This window comes from Nestor notabilis, unplaced genomic scaffold (genome assembly GCF_000696875.1).
Source record: "Nestor notabilis isolate BGI_N333 unplaced genomic scaffold, ASM69687v1 scaffold8931, whole genome shotgun sequence".
NCBI classification, from domain to species: domain Eukaryota; kingdom Metazoa; phylum Chordata; class Aves; order Psittaciformes; family Psittacidae; genus Nestor; species Nestor notabilis.
In genome coordinates, this window is record NW_009915115.1 from 8,093 (window position 1) to 29,170 (window position 21,078).

General features: G+C 36.6%; 1 protein-coding gene across 1 annotated transcript; it reads right to left on the bottom strand.

Annotated features, from left to right (window-relative positions):
- Nucleotides 1-884: 884 nt before the first annotated feature.
- On the bottom strand, nucleotides 885-19,518 carry LOC104413062 (cAMP-dependent protein kinase type II-beta regulatory subunit-like). The gene is made up of 10 exons (XM_010023967.1): nucleotides 19,437-19,518; nucleotides 18,873-18,952; nucleotides 17,680-17,763; nucleotides 8,025-8,131; nucleotides 5,762-5,915; nucleotides 4,428-4,529; nucleotides 3,768-3,842; nucleotides 2,925-2,990; nucleotides 2,627-2,765; nucleotides 885-1,149 (listed from the first exon to the last, which is right to left on the bottom strand). Exons 1-10 carry the CDS (start codon nucleotides 19,516-19,518, stop codon nucleotides 1,016-1,018), a joined length of 1,023 nt encoding a protein of 340 aa, XP_010022269.1. The 3' UTR covers nucleotides 885-1,015.
- Nucleotides 19,519-21,078: the final 1,560 nt, after the last annotated feature.

A 21,078-nucleotide genomic window follows, 5' to 3' on the forward strand; every position in this document is an offset into this window, starting at 1 on the left:
TTTGATAGCTAAGATTAGACTGCAAGAAGAGAGACATACAGAGATCATTTCATTTGAAATAGGTAAAAGATTTAACAGATAAAAAAGGTGAGATCTAAAAAAATCTGGAGAACAAGCATGGATAGCGAAGACAAAATGCATAAATATAAAACAAGGGAGAAGAAAAACAGCATAGGGTTATATATGATTGGGTAGAACATGACAACGACCTATGCCTTTGCTTTCAAAGCATGAAGGTTAATTTGTCAGCTGTCCTCACTCATGTACAGAATACATGTAACTAATAAAAAAAATGCAGTTTATTGCAAAAATATACAAGTCCTCTAAATTGCATAAGATATTACAATGTCGTGCTGAAACGTGACATATTAAACAAAGAGGACTTTAAAACAAATTACAAAATGTTAAAAATCAGATTTGGGTCATGAGCGTTACACGGAATGCATTGTCATGCTTTATCTTACGATTAGTCTTGTGATTCACTACATCTGTGATAAATGCAACATAAAATCATGACAACTGTAATAGTCAGAAAGTAATATCTACTGTATATCTTCTGTATTAATACATATAAACACTTTGTGTGCACTAATACTTTCAACATATCACATTCAAACTAACAGTCTTCCCAGAAAAGTTGTAACCTTTTTGAAGAACAGAAGATGGTTTAACAAGTTCATTGCATGTGGGGTTATTTTTATTTTTTGATATCTACTCTAAGGAAATGCTGTGTTAAAGGACTTGATTTTCAAAGGTGCTCAGTTACAACAGGTCCTTTTAATGTCAGATGGAACCATCAATGCTGAGCACTTTTAAAAAATCAAGTCCACGATTTATTAAATTCCTATTCTGTTTACTAGTATTTCCACTGTAAGAAGTCAAAAAAATACCCCCAAACCCATTCTTAAAATCACAGAAAATGCTTGGCATCTATAGGAAGAAAGACAATTTCTCAGTGGACTAACCACTACTGTGCTATATTCTCATAACAGATCTTGTTGCTGCAATGTTTAGTTCATGCACTGGTATCGGCAATGTCCATGTTTGTTCCAAAGAGAGCAACTAGCTGCTCTTCGTAGTTTGCAATGTTTCTTTTCAGAATTTCCATACAAGGTCCCAAAAGCCTTTCAAATGCCTGCACATCCATAACTAATATAGAAGGGGAGAGAAAGAGAAAAAATATACGTGCTTGTCAGTTGCAGACACTAATTTTGGTGTTTATGACATTCCAATGTAAGACTTTAAATGAAAGGACAGATACTGCTGAGGTATATACTTTATTTGCACAGAAGAGAACCACTTACCGTAGCAAACCCAAGACCAACCAACACATTGCTGCCTTGAAACTTCATAAATAAACATAGAATTTGCTGTGTTTCTTATTTTGAAAATATTAATGTATTAAGATTTATGTCACCCAAGAGCTGCTGAAGAAGTCTGGAGGGGCCTGGATTTCTCCCAAGAATACAGTTTTAAGACCCGTGAGATTTACAGAAAATACATCTTTTGCTGATTTTGTTGGCTGTATTTGGGGGCTAACTTGGCATATTTCCTTGCTATTTTTACTTGCTTCCACCCACAGTGGAAACTGTAATGGATACTGATTTCCCAGCAAACATACAAAAAGTTGGAAACAGTAATTCATATGTAATGTCAGTGCGTAGCTGACCAGAACATTTTTTTACCCGACCACATACTGTTATCCATTATAGTTCTAGGGAACCAATAAACCAGGGAGGAAACATCATACATGAACCAGCTTCCAACCTGGTGGCTTGTAGTCTCTAGGCTCCTGAAAAGAGTTCAAGTTCTCTGCTATTTGGGAAGTGCCAGAGATCTTTGTGCCTCACTCATACTGAGTAATGACACTCTACACCACTGCCTCTTAGTCTTCCCCCTCTATCCTCTTTGATCTTTATTGTCTGATCACCTCTGTGTGTTTGGAGATAATAATACCTCTATAAGTGAGAAACTTCTGGTTAGTGGCTTGGTAAAGTCATTCAAGAATGCCAAATCTGTCTTTGCAGTTGACATTTTTCCCATAATTAGATACAAATATTTAGGAGGTAAACATCAGACCATAAAAAGCAATGGATGTGAAGGGTTACCTATGAGCATATCTATCTTTGGTCATTGCCTTCCCTATGCCTGAGACTACAATATGATTAAATTAACAGCTTATGAAGACAAAGAATTTGCTAAAGCTTAAGTCATGGTAATAAAACAGGACAGGATTTTTACCACAGTTATTTCTTGGATGAGAGTCAGTCTACAGAGAAAAGAAATAATTTACCTTTCTGCAGGGTATTAGACATTTATCTAATAACTATAAATGGTTTGCAGCAATACTGTCCAGAAACAATTTTTACTTCCATGCAATCAGAGAAATGTTGGAGAATTTGTGTTTAATACCAGTTATCATTAAAAAATAACTTTTGCAGATTAAATATGTAAATAGGAATGCACAGTAATAAATGATAAACAGTCTTATTTGGGTAAAGGTAATTAAATCTTATATTCTGGAGAAAGAGTTCACAATAAAAACAACCAGGTAGATTATGTATCATTTCATAGATACAAAATATCTATATAGATTTCATAGATATAAAATATTATTGAACAATACCTAAACATTTGACAGTGCCAAGAGCAAATGCAGAGGCGGCTCGTGGTTTGTTAGTTACGAGAGCAAGTTCTCCAAAATACTGTCCTCTTGAGCATCGAGCTATTTCAACTGCTCCATTCTCTTCTACATCTTGTTTATCCTGAAATATCAGGTAAGAAAAGAGAAAGGAAGATAGAGAATGAGACACATTTGCTGAACTCAGGACTGCGTAAGAAAAATCAGTACCAATGGTGGCATTACTGTTTCACACTCGGAATACATCAAGATTCAAGAAATTTTGTGGTTTAGGGATGTTTACCTTCCTTGACATTATAATCCTTACTTCTCCAGATTCCACAATGAAGAAGGAATCAGCCAAGTCACCCTGTAGAAGAAAAAAAATAAACTGAGTAAAGGAAATGTGAAATTTCTTTTTTAGTTTCATGCTAACATTTAAATAATTGCAGCCACATGCCTTGAAGCTCATCTTTTTGATGCTTTGATACCTGTTGCAAAAGAAAGAACTTTTAATATGAAAGCCACACTCTAGGCACATAATAACCAAGACATCTTAACAGAATTGACAGCAAAGCCTTTTCATGAGAAGACATAGCTGATTGTGCCATATAGAAAAAAAAAAACAATGGACAAAAACAATGTTATGGAAGATTTTTGGATCCTTACTTTTGTTTCCCCACCTTTGTATCCCTTCCAAACTATTTCCCTTCCAGAGCTTCCACTATCGTAATCCTCCAAAGGCTATCTGATACCCAATAATTATTTTGGGGCAAGACAATCCCAGTTGCCCACCCAGAAGAGTTCACTTCTGCATTCTCCTTCAAAAGATTATCATATCTTAAGAACAGAACAAGGTAAGTCTTCAGTGCTTCTACTGGGGGCATGGTTTAGTGGTGGACTTGGCAGTGGTGGGTTAATGGTTGGACTCAATGATCTCAAAAGGTCTTTTCCAACCTAAAAAATTCTATGGTTCTATTGGAAGCAATCATTCTTCTATATAGTTGGAATTTCCTCTCTTAGATACAAGATTATTTTGATTTTGTTTTGGCTGAAAAAATAAAACATAGTTTAAAAGTATGTATTGTCTATAGATAATGTGTTAATTGTTACCTATTGGAATAGAAAAACTAAAACTAAACTGTACCTGAGCAATGATTTGTTCTCCATCTTTGTACACTTTGGTGCCAATCACATCAACCACTTTTAAACGCTCAGATACCTTCATTTCAAAACAGAAAATGTACTTGGTTAACATTACAGTATTATACTTAGAAAGCCCTTTCTTTTCATGAATCTTTGCACAGAATAATGTATCTTTATTTTCCTGGTTTGATAATCATTAAAAAAGGATGAACTGCTGAACAGTGATACAGAGGGTATATTATAGTCTTAACAGCTAGATGTTTTGATAGAGCTTCTATTTTTGTAAGAAGTCTATATATAGCAAGTCTTCAAAAATTGTTTTCAGAAAAGCATGCAGGTAAAAATATAGCTGTTAAATGAAAATATTTTGTAATTCCCTAAGTCATTGTGTAATTTTATTGGCCAATATCTAGTAAAATTAAGCTGAAGAAAAAGAAGGTAAAGGTAAAAATATATATATACATTTTTTAAAATACAATATTAACAATAGCTCTTTATCCTGAAAAATTAGAAACATCAGAAATATGGTATCTCGCCAAAACAAACGCATTCAAAATTTTATTGTGGAGAAAAACTGAATTCCAAATTCAAATTTTGCAAAAGCAGAATCTTATCAGGTACCTCTGATACAACCGTTAAAATAACACAACAGAAATCTTACTTCTAAAGATTTAAGAAATGGCAATGACTGAATAAAATTTTCATACATTCTTCTCTTTTTGGCATTATTTTTTACAATGATTCTTCGGAACGTTACCCTGTCCTGTAAACATAAAGAGGAAAGGAGAGTTTATTAACAGAAAATACATGCATGGTAGAAAATACTTTAGAAACGGACGAATATGTTCAAATCACCCAATTTTAGTCAGTGTAGCCATCAAACTAGCTGGCTAGTCTCCCTAACAAGTCAGTTGAGAAAGATTCCTCTAGAGGTCAATCAAGAGCTCCTAAAGTTAAGCTCCTGATCTGATTCACATTGAGAAAAGCTCTGCCCTTTGGCAGAGAATACATACAGTTTACATACAGAGGGTAGAGAGTTTACCTTCAAAGAGGTTGAGTGGGTAATTTAAGACATTTAAGAAAGCCTCAATATTTAAATATTTCAATTACAAAGCTTATTCATTACCCTGAGGTCCCACACATATTGATACATACTCCAAGAGATTTTTATATTCTTATACAAACAAAACCAAAATACACTGGGTCTTAGGTCACAGTCCACTTTCTGCTGTTTCAGAACAAGATTCATTGCTGCCCTAAGCAGCCAACTGGACATTCCTTAGTATTTGGCAATCCCAGTGAAGCAGACATGGAAAAAATACATGTATGCTGTTTTCTTCTCTTAATTTCATAAGACTCTGTCCTGGCCACAGAAAGAGGTGAAATGGTTTGCAAACCTTCACTGCTACAGGTGGGACTTGCTGGCCAATAGAACCCAACACAGTTTAAAGCCTTTCTTACAGTGTCCTAAACCCTGCCACGATCCCAAAACTCATGTGGATTAAAGTGGTGAAAACCCACATGCTTTGCTTCAACAGAAAAATGTTATATTGGGATCCATCATTACATTGATATGCACATTTTGAAGAAGATGGCTACCCCAGTTTCACTCTTCTGGTAAATTCTGTTACTGTTGTCAAAGATCCAGACAGTGTAACACTGATAAATAACCTCGTATTTGAATTGTACTCTGGAACCAAAGGCATTTCCCATCAAGATATGAGAAAACATTTTATATGTTTGTCTAGGCAATTTTCAAGTGGTTTGCAATTTGGGAAATCATCATTAAAACAGAATAACACAAACTATTATTTTTTTCAACTCTGTTTTCTTAAGCCTTGGGTTTGCTTCTGCCGATTCTGCAAAAAGACAATATTGTGTTGGGAGTTCTCAGAATTTTCAAAATTAAACTTTCTGAAACAGTAATTCTTTCTATGCTGATACAACAGACCAGTGCAATTTACAGAAAACATTTTAAATAAGTATTTCACTTACCAAACCCCAGATGGCACCAGGAGAGGTAGCTATAATTGTAGCTGCTCTGGGTGTATTGTACATTAAGGCCAACTCACCAAAACTTCCTCGATTATCATAGGTTCCAATACACCTCCCAACACCATCGCATTTTACATAAATATCATATGTACCTCTGTTAATAAAATATATAAATACAGTGAGTAGAATTCAGTCTGGTCTTTGCTAAGCAGCCTCTCACTATGTTTTTTTTGTACCATGAATTCAAAAGATAAAGTGTTTGAAATATACACTCACTTGTTTAAATGATATTAAATACCTTGCAGAGACATGTCAATCACTTCCATAAATAATAAAAGTAGTTCCTTTTTAAAGGGAAAGGATAGGGTTACTAGTTTTTACATTAACTCAGTTTAAAGATAGACTTATCTATCGATTGCTGGAACTTACTAAAAATTAAGATCTAACTTAGTATCTGTCTCTTAATTTAAATTTAAGCACACTAAATGCAAATGTAACAAGTCTTTGTGCAAATTGCTATGGCATGGTCACTGAAATAATAATATAAGTCTTTTGACATTCAAAATATTTTGAAGTAGTAATTTATAATGTAACAAATAGAGGAGATGCAGGAAACAGAAGGAATGGATATGAAAAGCTGTTTAAGATTATGAAATAAAGACATGTATTTATCCAACATATTTTGGATTATTTCTACCCAGCACTAGAAACTTTTTTTTTGCTTTGGGAATGCAGTAAAATCTGGTACCCTGTAAAACATGACATAGCCATCCCCGTTAATGCTGACTTATCATTTTGTTCAGCACTGAGTATTTGTATGGTACATGTTGATAAATCATATGAATGCAGTGCAAAAATCTGTACAATGATGTCACTGATAAGGGACTTAGAGGTGATTCACTGCATCTACAAACTGCAAGGCTGACAGAACACTGTGAAGTCCCTTCAGCTTTTTGGATAAGAGAAGACAAACTGTAACCTCATGAAGCTGAAAAACACAGACTCTTAAGCAAAGAATCCTGACACACTTCTATGATGTTCTGATTGAGTATTTCAGTGGGAAGGGATCTATGATGATCGTCTAGTCCAACTGCCTGACCTCTTCAGGGTTGAACAAAAGTTAAATGTTATTAAGGGCACTGTCCAAATGCCTCTTAAACACTGACAGGCTTAGGGCATCGACCACCTATCTAGGAAGCCTGTTCCTGTGTTTGGCCACACTTTCAGTAAAGAAATCTTCCTGATGTCCAAACTGAACCTCCCCTTGTGCAGCTTTGAACCATTCCCATGCATCCTATCACTGGATACCAGGGAGAAGAGCTCAGCACCTCCCTCTCCACCTCATCAGGAAGCTGTAGAGAGCATTGAGGTTACCCCTCAGCTTCCTTTTCTCTGAACTAAAGGAAGACAAAAGTCCTCAGCTGCTCCTCATGGGACATGCCTTCCAGCCCTTTCACAAGCTTTGTTGCCCTCCTTTGGACACATATGAGTAACTTAACATCATTCTCAAACTGTGAAGCCCAGAACTGCACAGAGTACACAAAGCAAAGCTGCACCAATGTTAAATACAGCGGGATAATCACTTCTTTTGGCCAGTTGGCTATTCTGATCTACACTGACCAAAAACTTTTGCATTTCTTTAGAGTTCTAGCATAATAATAATTTCAAACTCTCTCAGAAATCACTGTGTCAGCCTAAAAGTAAAGGTAGAAATAAGAAAAAGTGTTTGGGGACAGCCTGGCGAGCCTGTGCCAACAGACTAGTGAAGGATTCCAAAGTAAACACTCTTCCTAACCCACTGGATTCAGCAATAATCAATAGGTAGGATTTTACTTAGTTACCTGCTTTTTCTGATACAGATTTCCAAATGAAGTGTAATGACTTGGCTACTGGAGGTCTAATAACATTCATGTAAACACTACTTTTTGGATATATTATTGAAATGCAGTAACATTTCAGATACTGAGCTGTAAAACTTTTACCATTGTGTTTTGCATTATATATCTTTCCATGTAAATAAAGGTAAATAAAATGTAAATAAAATGAAACCACCCTTTGGGAAGACGTCAGGGACATATTTCCATATGAAACTTCTGTTTCCTTTCAAAACCTGCTCTCTGTAGCTTAGAGAGCTGCACTGGTTCACGTGTGTGCTTTTCTCCCACACAAACATACATAAAAGTCAAACACAAGTACAGAAACAGATCTTTCTCAGTGGACTTTTGCATAATACTTTGTGCTATAATAAGACACAGCGATTCACCTATCGATGACGTAGAAGTTGTCACCATCGTCCCCTTGATCAATGACATGTTCCCCTCCTTCAACCAGCTTTTCAAACATCGCATCTAACACCTGAGACATCTGTTCCTATTTAAAAGAACACAGGTAAAGACAAGAAATTAGCATCTGCTTTTAAAATTTTAATCTTCAAATTAACTAATTGACCAGCCTCCCAATATGCAGATAAAAAATGTTCACACATGGAAAACATTCATGCTACAGAAATGCGTGGATCAATTGGAAAGAGAGTTTTAATTAGTATTCAGTGTTAGCTTTCTCCTCTTCCAGAGCCCAGCTTCCCTTCCTGTCCCTGCCAATGATAACATAGGTCTTGTCTGCAATATAGTTAGTTCATGAGCATCCAAGGACAGAATCTCACCCTTCACAATTGTTTAACATACACAGTTAAAAGAAAAAACTATATCCCCTATTGCAAGCAACACACTTACCTGTTCTTGTCTTTAGAACTATTGAACAGAATTTAGATTTTTAAAATTATTGTAAAATATTTTGAAAATCTAAATTATACAATGCCTGCACAATGGTGGGATAAATGTAACCATAAAGCTCTGCAGTGCTTTGGTTGAGTAAGTAAATGATGGGCTTATAGGGAAGTATGATTTTATGCACATGGCTTTAAATTACTTTGTTAATTTGAATGGAATACAAATGTTTAGAGACAAATGTTAACAGACCAACAAAATGTCATCATTTGAATTATGACTGTCTAATAACAAAAACAAATCACTAATTACATAATTTGTCTTGTTTGGTGTAAATCTGCTAAAACTTAACTGCTCACATCTAAAAGAACTCAAAACACAGCTCACTGTGGGTTATATGAATTATTATTAGGGTTATATGAATCCTAAAAGGATAACAATTTAAATTTTATATTCAGTTTATTCAGCAATATGCCTAAAATTCTGGCAATAAACAAAAAACTATCCTCTACTTTTTGGAGCTTTCTAAGTATATATCATATAGGACCAAGCAAGTTCTAGTGAAAGACATTGTAAAGAAAAGCCTGTGATTTAGATCTCTACTTTACAATGGTTCGGTTCTAGCATTTCCAGGTACTGAAAGATGGATGGCACTTAACTTTTCAAAGACCACCGGCCTAAGCCAGTCCTCTAGAGTCCTTCTGCAGTCGTTGGACAGAGATATCCATACTAGATAGCTCGGAATCATTCTCTAGAGATTCCACTTTCGTTCCTCTGATGATAGAGAAATCTACTGTAACTGACAGATCTATCTAACTGTGAGTTTATCTTAATTTAATTAGTTTATCTTAATTTTTAGACAGATAGATAAACTTAGGCTCAATTAATTCCACCATTATTCTGTTGAGGTTCTTCAGTCACTCAAAGCTTTTCAGAATATAAGCAGTACCATGTTATCCAAGCCTTTTTTAAAAATGAAAGCTAAATACAATTTTACTTCACAGATTTCGTTGTATGTGGGCACAAAGAACAACAGAATGACAGCATCCATCCTCAGCATCATGTAAAATACAGTAAGACATTACACAGCCTACCCAGACCAGCAACGAATCATTTAACTATGCCTCTATTTAGTACCTTTTTTAGTATAGAAAGGTCATGTATTTGCAAAAACAAGAATCATTTTACTACCAGTGAATGGGTTATATTCTATTTCAGAGAAAAGTCTGTGTGTGCGTCATTGGGAGAGATTGCAAAGTAGGTACTGGAGTTGCCTTTTAAAAACTTTCATGCTTAAATTAATAGGTAATATTACTTCACTATCCCTATGGAAACTAAAAGGAACTCCTACAGAATCTGCAAAATGGACTAAATGACAGTTAGTTGTCTAAAGCATTTGAAGCAGCACATTTTCTTTCCCTTGCTTTACATCTGAACTGGCAAAGTGGCTCCTCAACCAACAGCCCTTGGCTGCCATTTGAAAACAAGTCGTAACATGCAGAATGCTCTACATTTTAAGGGAGGTTAGAGGGTATATGTTATCCTCTAAATGCAAGCAGTGCAAGAAAAATGTACCATATGGTCCCTGATCCTTGGAAATTAAAATATTCCCAAGGCATCTTGGAAAAAAAGATTGAACTAACAAGATGGCTATTTGCTGTATTGAAGGAATAATACGTATAGTTGTAATCTTCATTCATTATGCTTCATCTCAATTTCAGGTTAAAACATTTTCAATCACTTAACTGCAAATCAAGCTCACCAAACCACAACTTCTCTGATAGGTAAATCCATGACTCTTTTAGACAACAGAGTATAATTCACAAATGTAATTCCCTTTAAAAAAAAAAAAATCTTTTAAACACTTGAAGATATTTAATACATTTGAGAGCTGTCTATTATCTGCTGAAGTAGCATACGGATCTTAACTTTCTCAGTAAATTGCAGCTAATGTAAAAACAATCAGTCCGTTTCCCAAAGCTTTCTACATAAAATTAAGATAGAGCAGACTGTAATAACCAAACCTGACACGTGTTTTTTGCTTTTACCATAAGAATTACAAAATTTTCTTGCCCAGCTTGCTCTACATGAGTCCTCTTGATTCTCTGCCAGACTGAGACTCAATTTACTGGCACCCTTCATAGTTACTTTGAAAGGATAAAGATGGGTAATTTTAGAATTAAAAAGAAGATCTGTTATCATACATAGAAATAATTCTGATATTTTGTAAAATGGTGCAGTCTGAAAGCTTTTCCTCCTTAAAGCAGTTCTAGCTTGAAAAAATACATATAACATAAAACAGACGAGGGGGTTTTTTTATATTGTTTGTAAATTGGCTATGTGTAATGTCATGGCAATCTGACACTCAATATTCTAAAGAATGCTATTTAAAATATGATAAACGTTTTCACAGAAATAAGATTTATAGATCTGAAGTATTAAACGTGTGTTGTGCAATTGTTATGGCTTCTGCTAAACTTTAGTTATCTTAATACATTTTTTTCAAATATAATAAAGCATCTATTTTTCTTAAGGATAATGCACTTCACAAACATCAAGAACCAAAACTAAAGTTTAAATTATTTGAAATTTTATTCTTTTTATCATGTTTATTTACATACTCTGATTACTATACTCAATGATCATTTTTTTTTTCAATTCTAAACTGCAAAGTATGTAAATACTTCAATAAAAGAACATTTTTGAGAAAAGGAAACCTTTGATTGTTGTCATGAAAGCATGCTTTGATCACCATCCTTTGTGACAGAGAAAAGAGAGGAGGCCGAATGGGAAATCAGATTTTCTGAAAGACACATTCACAATACAAACTAAAGCCATCTATATCAAGATTTTCTTTTTAATAAATACATATCCTTTATTTGAAGTGTAGTTACTGCATTTCTCTCAGAAAGTCTTGCTACCAATTAGACTTTAATGACAGAGCGTGATTTCACAAAATAGTTTGCTAGAGAAATGAATAAACATGACATAGTTACAGCCATCATTATTGTCTCAATCAGCCTCTCTTTCAAGTGTGGATGTAACTGCTGGGAAGCCAGAGTGCAAAGGAGGATTAGCTCCCTTATCAGTATCAGCCAGCACGATATAATACCCTTTTGTATCAGCTAAAGCAGGGATGATACAGTTTTCTTTCCTCTCTTACTTAGACCAAGATGGTATCTACCCTAGTTTTATACCAATTTAAATAAACTGTGCTAGTAAAGTTCTACTGTGTATTTAGATCAGTCAGAATCAGAGACTACAATTAGAAGTACAAACTGAACAGGACCGTGGGATGGTCTCAAGCACTGACATGATATAGTCTGGGCTGGTTTGCTATTGGTGCAACTGTCAGCACAGCTGGTAGAGTTTTGGCTTTGCCAACTATCACTCCTCCTGACAAGCCCTTCTCATGGCTTGGAGGAATGCCTGAGCCAGGGCTTCCTCCCAGAAAAAGTAAAACCACCGTGGTTAATTGCTTGGTTTGGTGGGGTTAGGAGGAGAGGAGGGTGCAAGGGAGTTTAGTTTTATTTATGTATGTATGTCATACTGCACTGCATGGCCTCAGGGACAGAGAACGTCCTCTGATCTAGTTTGCTGTTACCAATTACTGAACTGAATAAAGGTGACAAGAATGGAAAATGTCAAAATAATCTACTGAAGTCAGTCAAACTCTGCCTTTGGGCATCCTTCTTAATTTCCAGACAAACAAAATCTGTATTTCTAGTCAATCAGATGACATTTTCCCTGTAATTAAAGTCTTCAAAATACTGAGGAATAAGGAAACATTTAATATGAAGGGCATGTGACTATGACTGATAACTAGTAAAAACAAACCAGTTAGCAGGTAGGTATTCTTAGTCACAAAGATAGGTATTATTTAGTCTGTGAATTCACAGTTCTTCTATTGCCCCTGAGTTCATAAACCACTCAATTAATGCTCATTATGATATTAAGACAGTAATGAATACTAGAGTATGAAATAGGGGAAAAAGAAAAAAAGGTGCGACAGAAACAGGTCACAAAACATAGGGAAGGACGCCATGGGAAGAAAAGGAGTTCTTAACCAACAAGTCCGGACCTTGGAGAGGAAAAGTAAATCACAGAATTCATGTCTACAGGTCTCTGCATTTGCTTTTTAGGAAAAAAACATGTACATATGCTCCCCTGAAACTCTGATATGAATGTCAGCAGCACCATTGATCCAATTCAAATGTTTAGATCTCTTGTGTAATATCCACTTGTAAACTAATCAAAAGGCATTTAATTCTTCATATCAAATAATCTTATTTGTATTTCAATGTATAATCAATATTTTCAAGCAATAATATTTTCCTTGAGAATATACCTTAACCTTCCTTCACACAGTTCTATGTTACATTAGTGTTCTGCCTCTCCAGTATCATGCACATGCCCATCAGTCTGGCTCAGTGACACTTCTTGTATTTTGTAACTAAGCCCTCTGAGCAAGTTGGCTGATTCTTTCTGCCACTTGGCTAAAAAAGAGCAGAAATAATTCAGAGTTGCAACAAGTTTCTAGAATTCTTCAGCCAAAGATGAAGGCGCCATAAACTGGGCAGTCCTTTTGCAGAACGTCTTCAATAACTTATTATAGAATCATTGAATCATTCAGGTTGAAAAAGACCCTTAAGATCATTGAGTCCAATCATTAACCTAGTATGGCCAAGTCCACCACTAAACCATGTCCCTAAGCAGTGATAAATATATATATAAATGCTACTGCGGGCATGACTAATCCACAGTCCACACATTTGTTCTGAATGATGAAGCCCAAGACTTTTATTTTGTCACTTTGATCCTAATGGCACCTTACACAAAGATGAAGAATGAGATGAAGAATAAATTGTTCTGACAAACTTGCTTCCAGATCTCCCCTTTTATGAGGGCTGCGCAGAACCTCCCTCATCTTATCCGAATGTGGGCCAAAACACAGGCACCCATCATATGCCAGGCAGAGGCGTGAGCCCTGTGCGTTCAGACAGGGAGAGCTGAGAACACCCATCTCAGCGTGACAAGGGCAGAGCCAACTCGGGCAGGAAGGGCAGCAGCCAGTCACAGCAACCCCATGGGGACAGCCCAGTAACGTGACCTGTGTGTGGCGAAGTGTGCATGTGGCTCAGTGCCTACTCCTGCTGTCACACTCTTTTTGGTACAACAGGCAAAGTGGAGAGAATCCCCGTCTGACAGATCTGATGTAAGTATCCATTTTGCCTTAGGGAAAAACAGAGGGTTATGTGCAGATCTATTTTTTTGGGAATCCATTAGTTTGCAAAGAGCTTTGTGCCACTGAAGAGGGCAGAGTATTTGTTCAGGCATTCTGGGCTAACTCATATATAGATCTATCCATGTATTTCCATTTATTGCTCCAACACCTGTAGTCCTAATTCTTGACCAGTATTTTCAAGAACATAAGAGCATTATAGAATCTTCGGTTAGCAGCACTTTTCAAGGAATGCTTTGGCCTTGAGTATGAGTCCACTATTCATAAAATACATTTGCATTATGCTTTCTTTCATCTTCCAGTTAATCAGCTAGAATTGATTAATCAACATTTGTTCACTTTTATAATAATTCTCCAGATGCATGAGTGGCAATATGCCCAGAAATTGCTCTTGCATATTTGTGAAGAATATGTATAATTTATTACCTTTTAAACAAAGGTTCAAGACCTATCTGAAACATTCTGTAACGCATTAGCAGGGGAAAGGTCTCCAAAATAACATTTCCCTGAAAAAGAACAGATGATCTTATACTGCTTCTGAATTTTTGCAGGAAATAAGGATTCAAACTTTAAGTGCAAGGGTCTGACACAGCTTTGATGCTACCGGTCCCTTGAGCCACCCTGTTATTCTGATAATAGATTCATCAGTTTTTTTAACTGCTGGTCATAACAGCCAAACCAAATAGCCTGTTGTTAATCAGTCCCAGCATAAGTTTCCTCTTAAAAGACAAAACCAAAAGCATAACTTCTCTAAACTGCATTGTAAAAAGGAAGAGTAGAAGGCTGTGTTGGCCACTAGATGAGATGCTGCTGCTGCTACTCCTCCCAGTGATGAAACAGTTGTTAGGCTGAACAAAGACAAATTCCAGTAAGAGACTTGGGGCTTATCCTCAGTAATGGCCCTAGGCATCTGGTCATCATCTTGTTTTCTCCTTGCTGGCTTATACAAAGTGAAATTGGAGGGGAAAGAGGACATGCAGCTTACTGCCAGTAAACTCCAACATCCGGAGTGTGAAATGGTATCATGCTTTGTGCATGCATGTAAAGCAAGCAGCTTGGCACACCACATCAATCCTGCTTCTGGTTTAATGATACCCTTATCTTATCCTTCCATTCAAATTAAACCACAGTGTGTTAGGGTGAGATAAAGTTTTAAGAAAATGCAGACTCTATTTAACATCACGTACTGAAGGCAATTAAGACATGTTGTTATACTGTATTTAAGAGTAGTGTCCTATCTAGGAATGGCCTTTGCTAAAAGGCCATCATGGTAAAGCCATTAAGCACTTTACATTGTCTCTTCCCCTTTAACTCACTGACTTCTGAAATAATGTTTTCCATACACAGAACTATAGCAGAAAGTGGGAGATGGTACCAATACACAGCTTGACTTTTGTTCCACAGACTTTTAGCAGCTGAAGATACTATCTCTCTCCAAGATCAAGGACTTTTTTTGCTAATACACCAGACAGCAAACTGCAGCAGCCGGCACCACATGCGCTTGTGCTACAGGGTGGATAGGCAAAGGTGAGGAAGAAAGCTGGGATAGGAACATTTAAATTACTGCAACTACACTGGCAGAGCTCAAGTCACTGCCTAGCAGCAGAACAAGAAGGAGGAGTGGGAGAATTCCCCTGGGGAACTACAGATCTTGGTTCCACAGGACGAGCAAGCCAGACTGAAGAAGGCTACCTTTTAATACTCTTGCTATCTTCAGAGCTCAGTAGCTTTCCAATGCCTTTTACGAGCAACACTATTATAACAAAAAACTAGGAGCAGATTTCAAGGCATTGGTTTGCAGAGCTACACAAGGGGAGGACTGAGCTAAGAAGTCTTCTGCTGACCACCTGTAACAGACTATGGGAACTGTCAGCAATTACAAGTAACTGATTGAGAAGCAAAATCAAAAAAAGAAGTTCAAAACATCAAGGGGATATAGTATCGAGACAGCAGCACAGTCCTGAGAAGACGTCCACTAACAGGGGAAGTAAACCCTCAGTACTACTTGAAAGAGTTATAGAATCGTAGAATAGTTTGGGTTGGAAAGGATCCCAGGATCATCTAGTGCCATGGGCAGGGACACCTCGCACTAAACCACTAAACCTCGCACGTCACCCAAGACTCCACCCAACCTGGCTTTGAACACTGCCAGGGATGGAGCATTCACAACTTCCTTGGGCAACCTATTCCAGTGCCTCACCACCCCTCACAGTAAAGAAGTTCTTCCTTGTATCTAACCTGAACTTCCCCTGTTTGAGTTTGAACCACCCTGGAACAGTTGAATGCTCTATGTCTACACAAGATTACAAAGCAAATAGATCCCTGTCCTGCAGACCAAGTGGCTGGTGACTATTCAGACAGAAGATTAAGTTCTCACTGGAAGGAAAAGCAGATCACATCCAGATGATTGATACTGTAAGAAGATATTACCAAGAAACCGTGTAAAGCAAGAATCAGGAAAGCAGCATCTCAAAATTAACATCACAGCAGACTCCGGAAACACATAGCATTTAGATCCATTGGGTCACAGGGCTCATAAGAGAGAAATGGTCAGAGGCTCACCAAGAGGGGTCTGCCAAAATGCCATCAGCAGGCTAATGTAAAGATGGTCCAGAGAAGCCAGGACACAGCAACAATAAGGCAAATATACAATAAAGCAATTTCATATCCAGGGCAGATGCTCATAAACCATTTTGTATCCCTGAAATTACGTAGAAAAATAATTAGGGAATGGAAGAGACAAATTTTGGGGTGACTTTAGCTTGAACAAGTATAATGGAGCAGCTAATTAGATACTCATTAAACAGACAGCATGAGGGAGGAAATCATGTGTCAGGATCCCTAGTGTCCCAAGATGCACATGCATCAGCACCTACATCGAGACTTTTGATGCCCTCCTATAGGTGTAATGGCAGGGTTCTGCAAAGCTGGGCGTCTGTGGCTCACTGTTCCTCTCTGGAAACAGGTACGCAGGGCCAGGACTCAGCCGTTGTGCAGACAAAAGCAGAAGCTGGAAACCTGCAGCATGAATTAACTTGCCTTCTCTGTAACAGCACCTGACTTCCAAGCAGAGCTGCAGGCTGGTCATTCCATTAGCTGCCTCTTGAATCAAATTTAAGCCTTTTTGTTCTCATGCTTCAAATTCTGCATAATTATTTCCCTTTTCCCCATGCTCCCTCCCCTGACAGCACTGAATCAATTCTCTTGGGAAAGCATTTGGTGTGCTCTGAGTCATTCCAACCTCAGTATGCAGATTTTGATTGATACACTCGCCTTTTTCCTTCAACAGCCCTGTGCTTCTTTCTAGCATTATCACCTTTGTCTGATCCAGATCACTCATTCACTGCATTTTGGCTTTCTTAAAAGCCCGTAATTGTTTTCATAGGCAATAAAAGGAAATTATCTGTGGAGAAGAAAATTATCTGTAGTGGTTTTATGGTATCTGTATCAAGTGAAATAATAATGTAAACACCTCACTACTGCCTTTCTCTTATCATAACTTGGTTGTTCAATTACATCTATAGCTAAACTGTAGGCTTTGGGGATAATTTTAGGTTTTGATGGAACAGTCAGCACACTTTTGGATGATGAAAAGTAACCAGTAGAAACAACTTAAACATTCCAGTGAACTGATGAATTTATAGTCAATGTACAGCAAGAAGATTTAAAATAAGAAAATACAATACTTCACAATCATATTAATGTATACATTCATATTAACATGCTTCAAGACTATCATTCATGGTGGAGAACAAATGAGCCTATATATATATATATATGTATATATATGACATCTGTTATAAAACTGGCATTTTTTGAGTTTATGAAATGGTTAAGAAAGCATACATAAGGGCTTAGAAAAGTCAAATCGTAAACTTCTGTTCAAATGGTCACGAGAATTAATTCTTAGCAGCACTGCTAAATTTTGTCCATTACAAAGAATTTCTTACCGGATCTAGGTTCTTGAAAAGAAGGATGTCCTTGCATGCCTCCTGCAGTCTGTTTCGTTGATCATCTGTTTTAGGGTGAATAATCTGAGGGATATAATAGAAAAACCTTTAAAGTGGTTATCATGCAGCAGCACTAGCTGAAGGACTGAGCTAATTCAGCTAGACATTTTACCCAATATTCTGGCCATGCTTCATAGCAGTTTCATTTTTAAACCTTCAAGATTTAAATAAACACTCAATGATAACACTGTATCACCACAAGATTAGCAAATGAAGCACTGCTGTACTTAAGATAATAAGATCTTTACATTTGTAGAATCCAGTTCATTTCTGCAAGCCATTCTGGATACTTTAATGTCAACTACTGCTGCATAAACATTACTCTACTACTAATTATATTTGGAGCATGCATGTTTTATAAAAAGCACCACTGTTACATTTAGCCATTTCCATGACTACCTCCCAAAGACTACTTCGTGAAATAGGATCCATGTTAAATTTATATCAAGTTCACTGAGTAAACAACAGAATCGGCACTATCTGAATGACCAGAGACCTACTAAATTACCAATGTGTGGTTAATGTGAGTATCAGTCAAGTTGAACTCATGCTTCAAAAGATACACTGGGTTTCAAAGCTGTGATACTACAGGATAACCTTTTTGACAGTTTTACATGCCAGAAACTAGGTAGAATATAAACATTTAAACTTGTCCTGAAAGTCATACTTATGCTATTTCATATTAAAAGCTAAGTAAATGCCCTTAAAAAGGTAATATAAGTAAAAGAAATAAATATAGGTAGTTATTTCATTGTACATCTGCAAATCTTAGCAATTTTATAATTTACCTTTTTTTTTCTGCCTTATGAAAAGTAGTAGAATACTGAGGAAACTATTGCAAGATTATGAGGACACCAAATAAGTACTTTTAAGAGCAGGTGCTCTCTGGGCAAACAGTTGCACAAAAGTGTTTCATTAACAGACTATATATCAAAGCTGTGCTAATTTAGAATAGTACTTACATCAGGTTCTATATGGGTGACTATTCAACACAAAAACCCAAGAGATTATTAAAATATATTATAATAAGGATGCTTCTGGAAAGGAATGGTAAGGCTGGTTACATTTTTCTTCCTAAATTTAATGCCAGAGAACTGACAAAAAAGAAACATTTGACTCAAAGCATTACATACCCTTGATTCTGCGTCGTCATCTTCCTCATCAGGGTTGTAAGCTTCTGCACACACTGAAATAATAATAATAAAAATGCATACTATTAATTCAAAATGCAATAATGTTTCACAAGATTTATGGAAGAGAAAATGGCATCACCTGGCACAGCAACAATATGCAGTCATGTAACACACTCCGTAAAGAATCACAGAAGATGCTGCTGATAGGTTCCATAGCAAGTCATCTCTAAACTGCCGGTGAAACAAAGCTACACTTGTAGCTTTGTGTATTTGTTCATCATTTTGGGACATGTTTTCAGTGCTTTAAAGGACCTCTGATGTACTTACAGATTTGTCACCTAACCTATTGCAAGTGATCTTAACTTTCTATCAGATTTTTCTTTTCTGATGTCTAAACTAATAATTTCTTGCTAGAATTTAAGTTATCCATAGTGGCTGCAGAGATCAGATCATTCCTTTCATCTGTGTTAAGTTCAAGGTGGGTTGCATTATGGGGTTTTGGCTTTTTCTGTTTGGTTGATTTGCAGGTTTTTTGCAGACTCAAAAACTTTTCTTGCCTTTTACTTTCTAGGGTAACTAATTCTGGTTCTTCAATTTTTTCTTTACAAGTCATCATTTTCAGCCCTCCAACCACCCTCATTGCCATTCCCTGAACTCCCTCCAATTATTGCTATCTTTATTGAAGTGGAATGCTCAAAACTTGACCCAGTATTGAGTCTGAGTACAACAGATTAATTACTCCATACATTTTGGGGGCTCTGCGTCTTTTTCATCCATCCATACCTTTTTCACAACAGCTTGATTATGTTTACTCATGTAATATTCATGACATATATTGTTCTCAAAACCCACTGCTTAACCAGCTGTCCTGTGTCCTGCATATGGCTATCCTGCATGTAGAACCATGCTCTTACACCTATGAAATATTACCTTATTCCCCAAGTCATTTCTCAAATGTGTCAAGATAATTTTCAAATCTAATCCTGTCCTCTGGCATCCTTCCAATCTATTCTCAGCTTTGTGACAATGGCAAATTTAATAAGCAAACTCTTTAATACATAATGCAAGTATTACTGAAAAACCAGAACAGTGTCTGAAATAAATTCTTGTGAAATACACATGACAGTGAGACTGCAATAGCTGCTTCGGGGTTACCTTATCCAACCAATTTTGCAGCTATATCCCAAACAACTTACATTAAGACACTGCTTGATGGTCCCTAGATTGTTTATAGGGGAGTCTTGGCAGACAGCATTTGGAAGTTTCTTACAGTGAAAACGTAGGACAATTGCTCCTTTCCTTTCATCCCCAAGTTTCAATCTCTTGTTATAGGGTATTAGATAGTTCCAGCAAACCCCTGCTGATTGCTGTTAGCTGCTTTCCTCCAAGTACTTAAAAAATGTTTGAATATTTGTAATTTCTCTAGGAACAACAATGATCTGTAAATCAGTGATAGGCTTTTTCCTTCTTGTAGCCCCCCTGCCCTTTTAAGGATCAGGTTTTCTGTTTTTCTGGTTTTCTTCACTCTCTCATTTTTCTTCTTCAGATTCTCAATGGTAATTGCTAAAAGAGCTAAGACTGATTTAGCCAATTCTTCCAGTTTCCAAGTATAGCATGTCTCAGGCACAGCTAACCTCGGAACACCGAACACATTAGGTACTCCCTGATTTGCCCTTTCTCTATTCTAGGCTAAGTTTTTCATATGCTCTTAATACCACCAGTGAAGACTGATGTGCTTCTGTTAAGCAGTAGAGCATCACTTTCCTGGCACGTGCTCTTACCAGAAATATACTTCCAGAACAATTTCTGTTACTCTTCATGGGTTGTTTTGTTTGGGTTTTTTTTTGTACACAGTCTTTCTTGTTCACCTATTTGGCATTGCCTTTTTTGATTATTTATTTTTTCTTTACATCTCCTGCTATTCTTTTGCACTTGTTCTGAATAATCCAAGCTAATTTTCTACATGGTTCCTTCTTGTTCTTGATATAAAAGAGGTGTTTATATTTTAGACAAATTTATTTTACTATGCTTTTTGTCCTTCTGTGCTGTCTCAATTTGTATTTTTTTATCTTTTTATTTTTTCTTTGAGGAACAACCAATTCCTTTAACTTCTTTTCTCCAGACTCCTTTCCAAAGGGATTATGCCCACAAACCTCTCGTATCCTTGGAAACTTGTTATTCTGATTCTTTTACTCAACCTCTTTCC